This window comes from Chaetodon trifascialis, chromosome 23, assembly GCF_039877785.1.
Source record: "Chaetodon trifascialis isolate fChaTrf1 chromosome 23, fChaTrf1.hap1, whole genome shotgun sequence".
Classification (NCBI taxonomy): Eukaryota; Metazoa; Chordata; class Actinopteri; order Chaetodontiformes; family Chaetodontidae; genus Chaetodon; species Chaetodon trifascialis.
Window position 1 is genome coordinate 10,824,976 of NC_092078.1, and position 14,163 is coordinate 10,839,138.

Below are 14,163 nucleotides of genomic sequence, written 5' to 3' on the forward strand. Positions count from 1 at the left end.
GTAATGCCAGTGCTTTGGGATGCAGCCGTTGAGCGGAGCCTCCTATATGTTCAATCTTTTGGAAATCAAAACATTAACTTAGGCCAACACGGAGCCATTGCAGTGGAAGAGGTTTAATTAATAGCCTACTGTGCATGAGATTCTTATTTTAATTCATGTGTTTGTGATATGAAAGTGGAAAAGATGAAAGAAGTGGACTGAAGCCAGAAAGAAGGAAAATCTTAATATTTTTAATGCCTCAATGGAAGGAAAATAGTTGTTTTGTTTTGTTTTTTTTGCCTTGATTCAAATTTTTATTGCAGTATGCAGCTACACCTGTGTACTCATAATATATATGTTGCTGTTATTGTGATACTGACATGCATGAAGAGGCTGTATGCTCCAATTATATTCTAAGCAATTATAACTTATTCACTTGAAATTCTGATATTTCTGGCCTGTCAAGCCTTCTATTTTTGGCTCCTTTGTTTTGTTGAGACTGTCATTTGTCAAAAAGCAACAAAGACGGGAAACACTGCATTTTAGGATTTTTGAAATTTCTTTAAATTATTGCCTCATGCCTACCCATCCCCAGTGAACACACACACACACACACACACCAGCTACAGCCACTGCAGAACCCTGCGAAAGATGCTGTCACAAGTCGGACCCATAAATCAGAGCGCTCATTATTCTCTGTTGCAATAGCTTGAAATGAGCTGCTGCTTTCGATGCCATCGTTCCTTCCCTGCTCCAATGTCATGGTGGTCAGAAACCCTGCAGTTCGGTGTTAGCGGGTCAGCTGGTCGTCACAGCAGTGCCAGACAGACGACGCATTGAGCTATGTGCATCCCTCTGCTTCCCTCCAACACACACACACTCTCACCCTTCCAGATTTCCCACACACCCACCGCGACCTTGTCCTCCAAAGTGGCAGCTAAAATTAGCAAAATGCGTGAGGGGAAACAACCTTGTGGTTTGAATAAACTGCAATGCAGTATTTAAAGATGGGAGCTGTAGGCTCATCTCAGCGTCACACTATGTAACACCCCGGATCTGTTTGCTCTCTCGTTTTGAAACACGAGCGCTCCATAATGGCGTCCTTTCGGAAACAGTGGTTGTTCACTTATTTACTTAAGATGACGTGAAATCGATACAATCGCCTCTTGAACCGCGGCTGTGCAATCTGATAGGAGGGAGAACGTACCGGCAACGAGACAGCCGAGATCAGTGTCAGATTTATAGGAGTAAGGTGTCTATAACTTCTTTATGCAACCTTGTGTTACGAGAAGCTTCTTTCCTCGCCTGCTTGTGCGTCCCGCGATCCCACAATGCAACTGGCCTATTCAAAACATTGACGACTTCACTCGCAAAGGCTAATCGAAAGGTCACACAAGATAATGAAAAACGGGCTGCGATGCCCACCCAACAGCCTTGCAGATACAATTATGTGTCAATCACAGCATTTGTTCATTATCATGCTTCAATTATGCACTGGCGTTAATTATTACATGAATACCAGTTCAGCACTTTTTAAATGGGCAACTCAGCACAATGAAAATGAATCGCGCCGACGGTCCAGCAGTGGACTTTTTCCTGTTCTCTCCCTCCCTCCCTCCCTCCCTCCCTCCCTCCCTCTTCCACTTGTTAAAAGGGACTGACATTATGGCATTTTATCAGAAAAAGTCAACACACAGGACACACAGCTGAGAGAAAGCTCCATGTGTAGACACTATGCACAATACGCACACTTTCAGACAAGCAAAAAACCTGACACACGCACACACATCTCCAGAGACACACGTAGAACCTTTTACCACTTCCCTGCCCTCTTCGGTTGTGTGTCGTTTTCGGAGTCAATGTGTTGGAATGCCTCCATAAATTATTCAGACGCAGCGCCTGCTATCTGAAGATAACAGTGGCTCTTTATCGGTCAGCATGTACAGAGACTCTGCGCTGGTGACTATACAAGCACCCGGAGGCATTCGGGGCACCTTCTGTGTAAGGATGCGTGTCACTGTGGCAGTGAAGCATACAGAAGAATAGAGCCTATCTGAAGGTTTATGTTGTAAGGTCACTTTCATTTTCTCTGGGGATAGTCTCATTTCCAGCTCATCAAAGGCCTTTCTTGCCACCATATAACTACTAAAGTAGAACAGACTAAAGATCAGGAAGGTCACCTGTCATCTATATATTATATTATCTGGATAAAGGCAGAGCAGAAAAAAATGAATCTATTTGCTTACTGGCAAGTAATACACAAATAGTCTGCCAACTACTTCATGGGATCATAAAACATATGCCAAGTACTTTAGATAGATAGATAGATAGATAGATAGATAGATAGATAGATAGATAGATAGATAGATAGATAGATAGATAGATAGATAGATAGATAGATAGATAGATAGATAGATAGATAGATAGATAGATTTCCCCAAGGGAAATTCACAAGTTCCAGCATATTCCACAAATTTTAAGTAAAAAGCATGCAAATAATAAATAATCTAAACGCACAGCAAGCAAAGAATTAAAAGTTAAAAGTAAGAAAAAAAAAATGTAAAAATGTCCACGTGTCCAGTGCAAACAGAATTAAAAGTAAAACTGTTTTGTTGTTTTATCTAAACTTTAAGAATATTAAATAATACTTCCAACAATCAAATCGCTTCTCACAGGTTCTCCATATTGTCTCAGACTCTGTTAATCACATATAATTACCTGGATTGCATTTAACTACTTAAAGCAGCCAGAGCAGAGACAATTGATTTTGCATTTTCAAGTAATTTTTGAAGCAAGACTTCAAAAAATGTGGTTCCCAGCTTCTTGATTTTGACTATTTTCCATTTTTCTTTAGTTTCTATGACAATAAACTGCATAAATTTGCATTTTGGTGTGCTGAACTGAACAAACAATCTAAATATGTACATCAAACCACTTTCTTTAACAACAGGTAAAAAGGCATATTGAGACTGACAAGGATGTCTGTCCAGTGCATGCAGGCTTGAAGCTTCGCGATTGTGTGTGAAAAGCTCATCTTTACCACTGAGGCGCTATTGTCTCTGAGTCACCACTTGGTGTCAGCCTTGCACGCTGCATGAATGCCACGACTACCATCCAGCAGACAAATTCCTTCCATGGTTTTCAAGGTTGAATGTTAGTTGACATAGCATTGAAAAACATCTACCGATAATTACTTAAGCCACGGCAGATAAGCCTATTGACATTTGTTCAATACAAACAGCTGTTATGATCCCGATCTATTTTCAGGTCTAAAAAGAGCATATGGCTCAGGTCTGTATGCCTGACATGTCCTCGTCGCCCATCGGAACGACACATATGTTTAGTATTGTGTAGTCTATATTAAGCAATGGCAGCACCCTGTAGTATATGGACTTTTGGAGGGACTAAAGGCCAGAAGAGGCTTTTGAACCCGCCCCACCGGGGCGAGAAGAAAGACAGACGGACCCTCCAGTTGGCCGGTCGTGCCAGGCCTGCCTCCACATATGGCCTGTATGATGTTCAGCTCTAACACAATTTCATCAAGGACTCCTTGGAAAAACCCATCTCACTAGAACATATGGCTGATTCTTTCGTGTTTGTTCCATTACTCGTTTTTCATGAGGCTCAGCGGAGGGTAAGGCTGGGGGAGCGAGATGTGACAAAGTTCACAAGTTGGAGCCAATCTCAAACGCACAGTAGTAGTAGTAACACACGGTTTGTAATTGTAGAATGAATGAAATGAGAGCTAAACTCCATAACAATGGGAGAAACACTAAACAGCAGGATGCATACAGTCATCAGGGAATAAAACAAATTAAAGTGTCTCAATGTAAAAACTAAGTCATGGAGGAAGCCAAAAAAAAAAAGAAATATTCGGCAAGGTCACCAACATCCATTCATCTTCTGCTGCTGACTATTCTCTGGATTTTTAAGGTGCTGGAGCCAAAGCCAGCGTGGACTTTAAAGGCAGGTAAGTGCAATTCGATGTTAACGAGTGCCTTAAAAATAGGTGGACATTTTTCAGAGTTCCTCTTCCTTCCAGTCTGTTCAATTTTTGGCTTTTAAATGAAACGCAAGAAACTTCTCTACAGGTTCCGCAGATCACGGCGTGTCTATATTAAAACATATTAGCATACAAACAGCAGGCGGCGGACCTTTCATTCACTGAAACTCCTTTACTGTCACAATGACAGCAAGGGACATCATTAAATATCTATAAAGACGTGTAAAAAAAAACTACAAATGAAGTTTTAATGAGGCATAGTTACGAACGTCAGGCTTGAACCGTGTAATGATGTGTGCTAAGAACAGTCACCGAGCGCTCACTTCTTCACAGCTGCTTCGTGCGGAAATAGAACTTTTTTGACAACCACTTGATTTTCTGAACAGAAAGGTGACAAACATCCCAAGCTCCTTGTCTTTTCTGTTATTTTCCCGGGCACCAGGGAATGTGGTTTATCCTCAATATGACCTTGGCACGAACAAAGACGGACACGTTTGCAGGCTGAGGCCAAGCGTTGCCACCCAGTTGGCACCCGCTGCTTGGCACTCTATCCAAGGAAGTCAAATGGAGTGAATCTGTGGCATAAACAAGCCTGCGGGTGGAAATATAAACATGAAAGAAGACTTCAGCAATCATAAACAAGCACCTTATGTTCCGCTGTCCCTATAGTTACAGGCACAGCCTCTGCGCTTTGACTCTCCTTCCACGAGTTCCCTTCCACACCTCAATCAGTCACCCTCTGCTCATCCATCACTGTTTTACTCCACCTCTCCCTCCCTGTCCCCTGTATCCTCGCCTCACCCTATTTTCTTCCCTCCCCGTCTCCTTCCCTCATTCTTCTCTGGCCCGAGTCCCGAGGCAGATGGTCCATGCAAGCAGATGCTCCCCACCCAGTCTCACGAAGTGAAAAACAAAGGCTGGGTCCAAAGCAAACAGAAAATACTGGAGGGTGCCCGGGAGATGAGCAGGGAAGTTCATGGTACAATTAATCCTGGATTTGACCAAAGACCAGCTTTTTTTAATTGACATGTAGAGAGGAAGCACACAGGTAGGCACCAAAAAAAAACAAAAAAACCCACTTCTATCTGGGCCCCTCTTGACGCTGAGGAGTACACTTGACTTCACAGCAGTTGGTATGCCATTAAGACTTTCTGGTGTGCCAGATTTGACTATTTAATAAGTCAAACTGTCCAATTTTGAATCTATCTATAGAGTGAAGTAAACGTAGGCAAACAGATCCCAAAAATCTGTGATTCTCAGACTTCTTTCAAAAGCTTTCAAGGTTTTGCTTCATCAAGCGGTGTAAAGCAAGACCGCGTAAAGTCACACAATTAATTCTCTAATTTCCATAATTAAAACAAATCTGAAGCTGCCACTTGCTAAAAATGCTGTCCTTCAAAACAATATGTGGTCCAAGTTGCTTTGAAATTGCTTCATCACAACAGTCTTCCCTTCACATCCAGCGCACTGAAATTTATTCTAATGACGAATCAAACAGCACATCTTCTGCAGGGATAAAGACAGAGGAACTTTTAGATCAACGATCCTGCACTGCACGCTGTCAAAACTTTCCTCTGAAAAGCCAAAGCACGCCATTGTGCCGTCTGACAGATCTGGAGCACTTTCAGACCGCAGCGTCACTCTGATCGCAGGACCCTGGCAGACAGATGCTGAGAAAACACACACACACACACACACACACACACACACACACACACACACACACACACACACACACACACACACACACACACACACACACACACACACACACACACACACACACACACACACACACACACACACACACACACACACACACACACACACCGCATGTGGTCAGTTCCCGGCACCGTAAAAGCTCAAAGATGACATTTAACAGCAGACAAAGTATATTGCGGTTCATTGCTTGCCATGACCAAACAAATACACGTGTTCAAGGACATTTGTCACTGAAACATCCCATGATCATAATAACCATCCTCTCTCTCTATATATATATTTTTATAGCACCATCTGGGTACAATCATGTCACCACACCAAACCAACGACTTTTAAACCTTCAACTTTACACCTGCACTCGTCCCTACTGTTGTCCCAACATTGCATTTATTACAGGCTGCCTTTTGACTGACAGTAATCTGCAAAGTTTTCACTTCATCAACTACTTCTGCTGGAAAATATTCTGCATATAGCAGCCAAACATAAGCCAGCGTAATTAAATGCAAATCAGAGTAAACGAAGCACCGATTCAACAGCTATGAGGTAATGTCTCATGGTAACACTTTTACTGTTTATGTTTTATTACTTAATGTTGTTTAATGCTGTTCAAGGCCCTGGATATTCAACACCAGGCATAATTAGTAATGATAATTCATACTGACACAAAGGAAAGGAGGACATTCATCACCTAAAGCGCACGACGGACACAGCTTGTTCTCGAGCGTTTCTGTGCAGAGCACGGAGCTGGCCGTGGTGCTGAAAGTAGCTCATTCGGAACGATAAACCTTACGGGGCTGCATTTTATACATCGCCTCTCTGAAACTCAGGGATAAGGTACTAAAAGAGAGAAATGTCTAGGGGAGCCTCTGGCAGGCGCCGACAGACGTTGCAATGGTGATCGGAGAGAGCTCCAAGGCACTGATGCAAAGAAGCACTGCACCACGGAAGCAGCTCTTGGGAGGATCAACTCATGGCTGGGTGGCTGTAGCATTTTTGTGGGCGATCATTACATTCTTAAGATTTCCCTGGGGAAAGCGTGACGCGCTAGCCCACTGGGGACAAAGCAGCAAGGGCTGGGGAAGAGAAAAGGATGACGAGTTGAGAGAAATGAGGCTGAGTGACTTGCTGCTGGAGGCAAACTGGTGAAAAAGTTTAAGAATAAGGACAAATTCAAGTTAACAGCTTTAAAATATGATGCTTTTGGGCAGAGAATAGCGATCAATGTCCTTCAATAATATAACACCTACGAGTTTCCCTTCTAATGCTGCAACTAAGAGATTACAGGCAGCTAAGACGAAGAGTCAGATCGATGTCTTCGCCACAACTCATGACTTATTCCGGTCAAAGGCTGAACATTATGTTCTCCGTGCCCACGTCCGCGCTCTGGATTATTCAGCCCATTTCCAAGCATTCATCAAAGTCTGGGTCTCCTCATTAGCTGGCGTGCCTTTTACTGTTTCACAGCAGTTATTTTAGTGGTTGCAATATTGTTTGAGCGAGGGCTATCTATGGGAAATCAAAATTACAGACATAGCTGAATAAAACATTGCTGAGGGAGTGTTAGGTTCAGGAGGAATACCTCTGGACAGCTCAGATCTGTTTAAAACCTCCAAAGCATGAGTCATATCCTTAACAAAGGATAATTAGGAGTCAATTAGGTGTGCAAACAAACATTAACCTGGGCCAGGAATGATGAGCAGTTAACTGCTCCTCTGGCTCCAGGAGCCTGAGGGGAAACCTATGGACTATAACTGAGTGATCATTATTCTGGATGCCAGCCAAGAGCTGTGGAGGGGGGAACCCAGGAGAGGACTTGAGCTGCTGAATCCATCATGGTCGTTTTTTCACTGATGCCCCTGTGCCCATTTTCTCACTCATTATCAAGCAAGGAGGTTCAAAAGTTTTGTTTGTGCAGATTGTGGCTACAGTGGATGATAAACATCATCTTTGTTGCAAAGGGGATTTGTAAACCTGACCAACCCAAACACAATTTTAATTGCCCTCATTCAGCAGAATTTGCAACAGCGACAAACAAACATGGGTGCTGCACAGCTGAATTTCTGACAAACTGGCCAAAGTCATAAGAGACCATCGACCGAACATGTTTTCCTTTCAAGAGAAGGCAAAAGTCCAGACACGAGGCGCAAAGACAAAAAAAAAATGTGAGCAATTTACGTTGCAGAAGCATGCAAACTAAACTTTGGCGTGAGAAAAAATACGCCAAACTCCATTTAAGTTTAGCAATTTAATGTTGCCTTTCAGCAAATACTGACTATAAAAAAGATTAACGACGATAAATGGATAATGCCGACAGACAATGAGCGGTGTTGCTCATCAGCCGTCAATCACTTGGATAAAACATGAACTTTTTACAACTGAATTAAATAACGAGCTATAGCCATCAACTGTGTAACGTTAAGGAACGCTGGGAAGAAAACAGTAAGCCAGCGTTACCATTCATGTTTAAAAAGTCCAAAATATTGCGTTTTTCCTGACATTCATTACAAGCCGAATCGAACTGTGCTCCTGGATTCACCTAAAATCTAACTTACACTGCATCAGGTTTGATTTTTTTTTTTTTTTTGGCCCGAAAAACAAGGCAACATTAAACTGTAATTCTTTAGCTTGGAGTTTCGACTGAACGTTTTCTCCATGCAAGACCGAACAGAGCATGCCTCTAAATCACCAAATGAGCGGTGAACTCGCCAAAACATGCGACCACTGTCCTACCAGGTGACGAAACAGCAGCATCCACCTGGGCAGAAACGGTCTCCACTCTCTTCGCGTCCATAGTTTTTGCCGTGGGTGGACTTTTGTTGGAAAGAAGCTCGGTCGTTTCACTCACAGGAGCTCGTCGGCGCTCACTTGTCAGCGGCTGGTACTAGTTGCTGCTCATTCAACTCCTCAAGTTTCGCAGTGAGCGAGAGCGCTGGTGCGCCGCGAGTGCACGCGGCTCTTAGCGGGCGCGCGCAGAAGCGGCTGAGTGCGCGGTGGTGGTCATGGCGGGCGCGCGCGTGTGGTCTAAGCGTCTGCAGATGAGAAAAATGCCTTTGGGTGTTAATATTTCATGATGTGTGCAGCTGAAACGATTGGTCGATCAGATGGTGATTGACAGCAGTTTAGATTTGCTCCTCTGTTTTCCATGATTGTACATTTATTTTATTTTATTTTTTTTTTAATCCTTTAGTTGGAACAAAACACTGACTGGCCTCCACAGAACCCTGACCCCATCCCAGCACATTTGGAATGACTTTGAACGCTGACTCTTTGCCAGGCCTTGTCACCCAACAGTGTCTGACCTCTGCTGTGGCTGAATGGGATAAAAATCCCTGCAGCCAGGTTCCAAAACTTGTTGAAATCCTTCTTAGAAGAGTGAAAGTATAATATTCTAGTCTCTGCATACTTTTGTGCACATAGGTCTTCGCAGCTGATGGTCCTGATGATCATTGTCCTGTAGCATCTCAGAAATGCACTCTGCACATAAAGTAGTTCCAGTCTTGCAATGTAGCATTTCCGTCCACTGGCATAAACTGGATTTATGGTATCTCTGTTACAGTGTGGCTTGTTTGGCACGCCATGGGCTGCATTAAACTTTTAAGCAGCGGTTCCCAAAGCATGGTTCATGGACCAGCAGAGGTCTTAAACTGTATTTTCATTATAAATCTCCCCACTTTCACGACTCACCACAAACAGTTTAGACAGTTACATAATTCTGCAGTAAGTCAAAACACTCAAGGATGCTGCCTGATAAAAATGGGAGTCAGCAGACAAATACCCACCATGCACAGCACACATTCAATGCACAGTGTCTCTCTCACTCCATTTTTCTCCATCTTGCACGTAAACAAACTGCAGTAAAAAAACAATACATCAGCTGCCGGACAGAACTCTACGTCTGCAAAGAGGCCAGTGAGCATCAAGCAAGCCCACTGCAGCCAAAACACAGCCCGCGATGAAAAGATAAACCCAGAATAAACCAGACCTCCTCTGAGCAAGCCAAGACAACTGTCAGCTATTTTGAAGATTGGAACATTTTTAACAGCACAGCACATCTGGTTCGTGAAGCAGAGTCTGAAAGGATTGTTTAACTGTCTCCCAAGAACACCACAAAGGATGGAGTTTTGTGTCTCACTGTAAAACACACAGCTCAGTCCAACAACAGACAGATTTAGACAAATCCTGAAACAGGAGGCCATTTGCTCGGCTGGTATTATGGGAAATTGCTGACACTTCTCAAAAGCAGCAGCTTCTCCCTTAAACTATTTTGATGGGTGTTCAAGCAAGTACCCGCTTTGAACCGTGGAGTATTTTTAGACACATTTATTTCTGTAATATACATGAATCATATGCAGCTGATAAAAAGGAAAGCATGAGTGCGGTGCTCCGCACAGCTGATATGGATTTCAGAAGATGCATGAGAGTATAAAGGAATCCAGGAGCTTTTGTGATCCATCAAGACCGTTGTTGGTCATGATGAAAGGTGCATATAAAGCACAGTTTGCCTGATGTATTGTCAATATGCCCTGTAAGCATATTTCCACTCTAAACATTTCATCAAATCTGAAAACCACAGAGAGATTTATCATGAGGTGCTGCACTAAAACATGTCTCGCCCTTACAACAAGGCTATTTCACTTAAATAAATGCTGATATTAAATGCTAAAAGGTACTGTCACAATAACACAAGCAGAGGGAGGAACAAAGTTAGTGGACTGACTCAGTGCTGACAGATGAACAGCAAAATCTGAGAAGGCCTAAAGGTTGCTAATGTTAGCCCCCATCAGCTACCACTGCACCAAGTACGGCTAAAGCAGCAGAAGCCTGAGTTTGTTGAATTCAGCTGAGAAACTTTGCATTTGAAAGAGGAAAAAGATGGTGTTTCCCTTTTCAAAAGGTACTCTGAAATGGTACTCTTGCAGTTAGCATCCATTTTTTCTTGCACCGTCCATGTTTTTTGCTGTGCTAAGCTAACCAGCTGCTCTCAAACTTTTTCCCAAAATGCCCAACTTTAGCTTAAAGCCTAAAATGAATTGATTTTGTACATTGCTTAAACAACAAATAGGTGTTTTTAAGGTTTTGTTGTCAAGGTGTGTTTGTGGAGCACGACATAACCACCTTAACAGGAACATGTCAGGGAAAATCTCTTCACATTTGCTCAACATTTGGAAACCTCCATCCACGCGCGGCCTCTTCCTCGGCCCTCTGGCGCGCAGACACGACAAATGCATTCCAATTGACAGCCATCGTTTTCTGAGACGCATCTGAGCGAAGGCTACTGTCTGCAACTGTCACCGCGAACAATGACTGATGCCGTTTTTTGAGGTGGCTATAAATAACGGCGCACCTGGACAGAAAAATGAAGCCAGACAGACTGGCACAGGTAGATGGATGGCAATGTGAGGGCATTAATGAGACCACGGGTCCGCCAACACATGGGGATGAGAGCTCTGCAGATGGCTTGATGTCATCATTATATGACAGTGTGTGTGTGTGTGTGTGTGTGTGTGTGTGTGCTTGGAACTTTGTGGAGCAAGATGGAAAATGGCATTAGAGAGAGACTGAACCTCACTTTCCCATATAAATTTGGGAATAATTGGAGGAAAAGACAACAAAATATGATTTTAGCATCAAGTAGTTGAGGAAAAACTCTTTCAATACACAGCACACACATTCAAGCCTGATTCAGATCTAATCATATCAAACCAATAGCAGCCCTCCTCTCCCCGCACTGCCCCCCACCCCCACCCCAGAGATCACGAAATGAGCATCTATTTCTGTCCTCCTCTCTGATGGTGCCCGAAGTTTAATCATGATTTATTTTGGTTAGCTCAAGGTCTCCACGCTGTGCTTAATGAGGAGACTGCGCCGATATTAGAGTTTCGTCACTTCGATTCGTCTAAACATACAGTTGAAAAATGAACATAATATCTTCATCAAGCACATCGCAGGAGCGTGGAAACGACTGCGGGGTTAAGGCCGAGGTTTTTGGTGCTCCACAATATATGAGAAGAGTCAATTATGAGGTGGAAAGCGTGGCTGATTTCGCAGCCTTGTGTAATTTAACAGAATGAAATTGCAATCTCCCACTGATGACGGGACACCGTTATTTAAGGTGCCACTTGCAGCCCGCTCTTCTGCCTTAATTTGGACACCTTAATCATGTTTAAATGAAATAAGACAGAAAGGTAAAGCATTCATCTTATTCAGGCGCTGGGCTGAATGTCACAAAGGCCATCTCAGAGCCCATTAATGCACTGTTACCAAAGACAGGAAGAGAGGGAGGTAATGAGCTCTGTATCTCTCTGGTTCGGTCTTTGACAAGTCAGGGACTGTCAAGTGAGAGCCTGAACTTGAGCATGTGATAATGCAGATTAGACACCCCCCAGAGCAAAGTACCTTTTTGCAGAGGAAAGACGACAACAAGCTGACGTGCCTTTGACAGAGAGGTGGCCATGAGCTTTGACCATGAGTCACAGTGAAAACTTAAACCTAAAGTCAGGATTGTTGTTCGAAACGCCCTCCCTTATCTTCAGAAACTGTTTTCATCATTTCCAGGCTTTCCACTTTCACTTATTCCAATCAAACACATAACTTGGACAGGAAAGTTTCTCTACTGCACATTCAGTTTCCCTAAAAATGCCTCTTTCGCATTATCAGCATTTAAACCGAGTCGGCATCGTGGAATGCAAATTCGCAGACGGTCACATGCTTTGGCTTCGGCGAGGATGTGACTAAGCCTTTTTATGAGGAAATGATGTGCAAATATGTCTGATGAGAAAAAAAAAAAAAAAAAAAAAGCAATTAATAATGTCACAGCATCCCTGCAGTGTGAAGGACGACCGGCGGTTTCTGCTTAGCAATCATGCACCTGTCTTAAAAAGAAAGTTGTGCAGTGTTATGTAACTGTATGTGTTGAATGCCTCAGCGCTTAAAGGCAAACATTTGCAAAAGAGGCCTGACCCTCGCTTAAACACAACCTGCATACTGATATGACTTCGCCCCATTCGCAAGTATTTCCATAAAGTCCACATAAATGACATAAATCCGCCAATTATCTCTGCAGACAGCTGCCTGACAGTGACGGCGACCATCACGAACCCCGGATGCTAATTAATGCTCTGATCTATATGTCAGGCCTCGGAGGTTTTTGGGTGATTAGCAGCACTGCAGGTAAAAATATTTTGGTTCCCCTGGACGGCCAGAGCCACCTAATTACGATCAGCACAATCAGATGGCTTCACTTTCTCGAAAGTATCAATCCTCATTGCAGCAGCAAGTTTCCACAACAGAGCCAGATGCTTCCTCCAGGCGCCACAAGCAGCGATTGGAAAATGTAAACAACACATCACTTGTCTGACGTCGGTCGTCCCTGAGCCTCCTGGTAAAGGAACTGTGCACTAAGTAGAAACTGGGTGCAAAAATAATACGAGACATCGCGGAAGGGATCGTCACTGCGTCTGAAAATAGACTGTTTCTCAAGCAGCTGACGCTTTGGGTGTTTGAATATGAGTCTCTCATCTCTGATTTATTATTCCTGAGATGTTTGATCTGACCCTAAGACTTCTGAACGAGACCAAGAAAAGATCTGAACGACTTCATTTGTTTTATCTTAATTTAGTATCGATTTCTGCCCAAGGTGTCCCTGTGATCTTAAAGCAGAGATCCTATCAGTTCATTTGCCTTGATGAGCGTTCCCCCCCACCCATCCACAAACATCCTCCGATTGTCATTCCTGCCTCGCTGACAACCTCAGATGAACTTAATAACAGATGGCAGAGCTAAAGAACCTCAGCAATTATTTGAAGATGGCTCTTTCATGCCTGGAGGGAATCAGCGAGGCTGCCACTAATCAAGGCATAACTGCTCTCTACATAATTCAAAAGTCTTATTATAATTTGTCACATCCAAGATGGCTGGGCAATATATCTTTGCCTGGGTGAAATATGTGTTTTATTAATACGCCATTAATGAAAAATTGAGGCTGTTGGAGCTTTGCTGTCTCTGACTGGGATGATCTGGAGACAAGGATAACTGATCATTTCTTCAAGAGGGAAAATTGTGGGAATATTTGGCGACATGACCTTCAAAATTCAAGACGGTTCGCAAGAGCGCAGATATGACATGTTGAATGGGGAGTACTGGACTTGTTTCAGAATGGATGTGCATTGGAGAGGATTCCTCCAGCTCAAATAGTGTCATGGAGGTCAGCGTTCAAAGCAAGGCACCAATGCAATAATGTAAAAATACCTTAAATGTAAATGAATTATAAAAGAATTCTACAGTAAAAGGTCTAGTGACCAATTCATTACTATCAAGTTTACTAAATTATGAGATAAATACTGATGAACAATGTAAACGCAGCATTTTATTACTGTATCTGGTAGTTCAAGCTACTTTTTTAAACTACTGATCAACAGTTTAGTGCAGTGCTTCCCAACCTCGGGGTCAGGCCCCCTCCA

At 43.1% G+C, this 14,163-nt stretch overlaps 1 protein-coding gene across 3 annotated transcripts in view; it reads right to left on the bottom strand.

Moving 5' to 3' along the window:
• kcnip4a (potassium voltage-gated channel interacting protein 4a) overlaps window positions 1-8,635 on the bottom strand; it is a 121,727-nt gene extending 113,092 nt beyond the window's left edge. The window contains exon 1 of one of the 3 annotated variants that reach the window (XM_070993116.1): window positions 8,435-8,635. In XM_070993116.1, coding sequence (XP_070849217.1) covers window positions 8,435-8,495 — 61 coding nt within the window. In that variant the 5' untranslated portion in view covers window positions 8,496-8,635. The remainder of the gene's footprint in view (window positions 1-8,434) is intronic. The other 2 variants (XM_070993110.1, XM_070993111.1) reach the window with 2 other exon arrangements.
• Window positions 8,636-14,163: the final 5,528 nt, after the last annotated feature.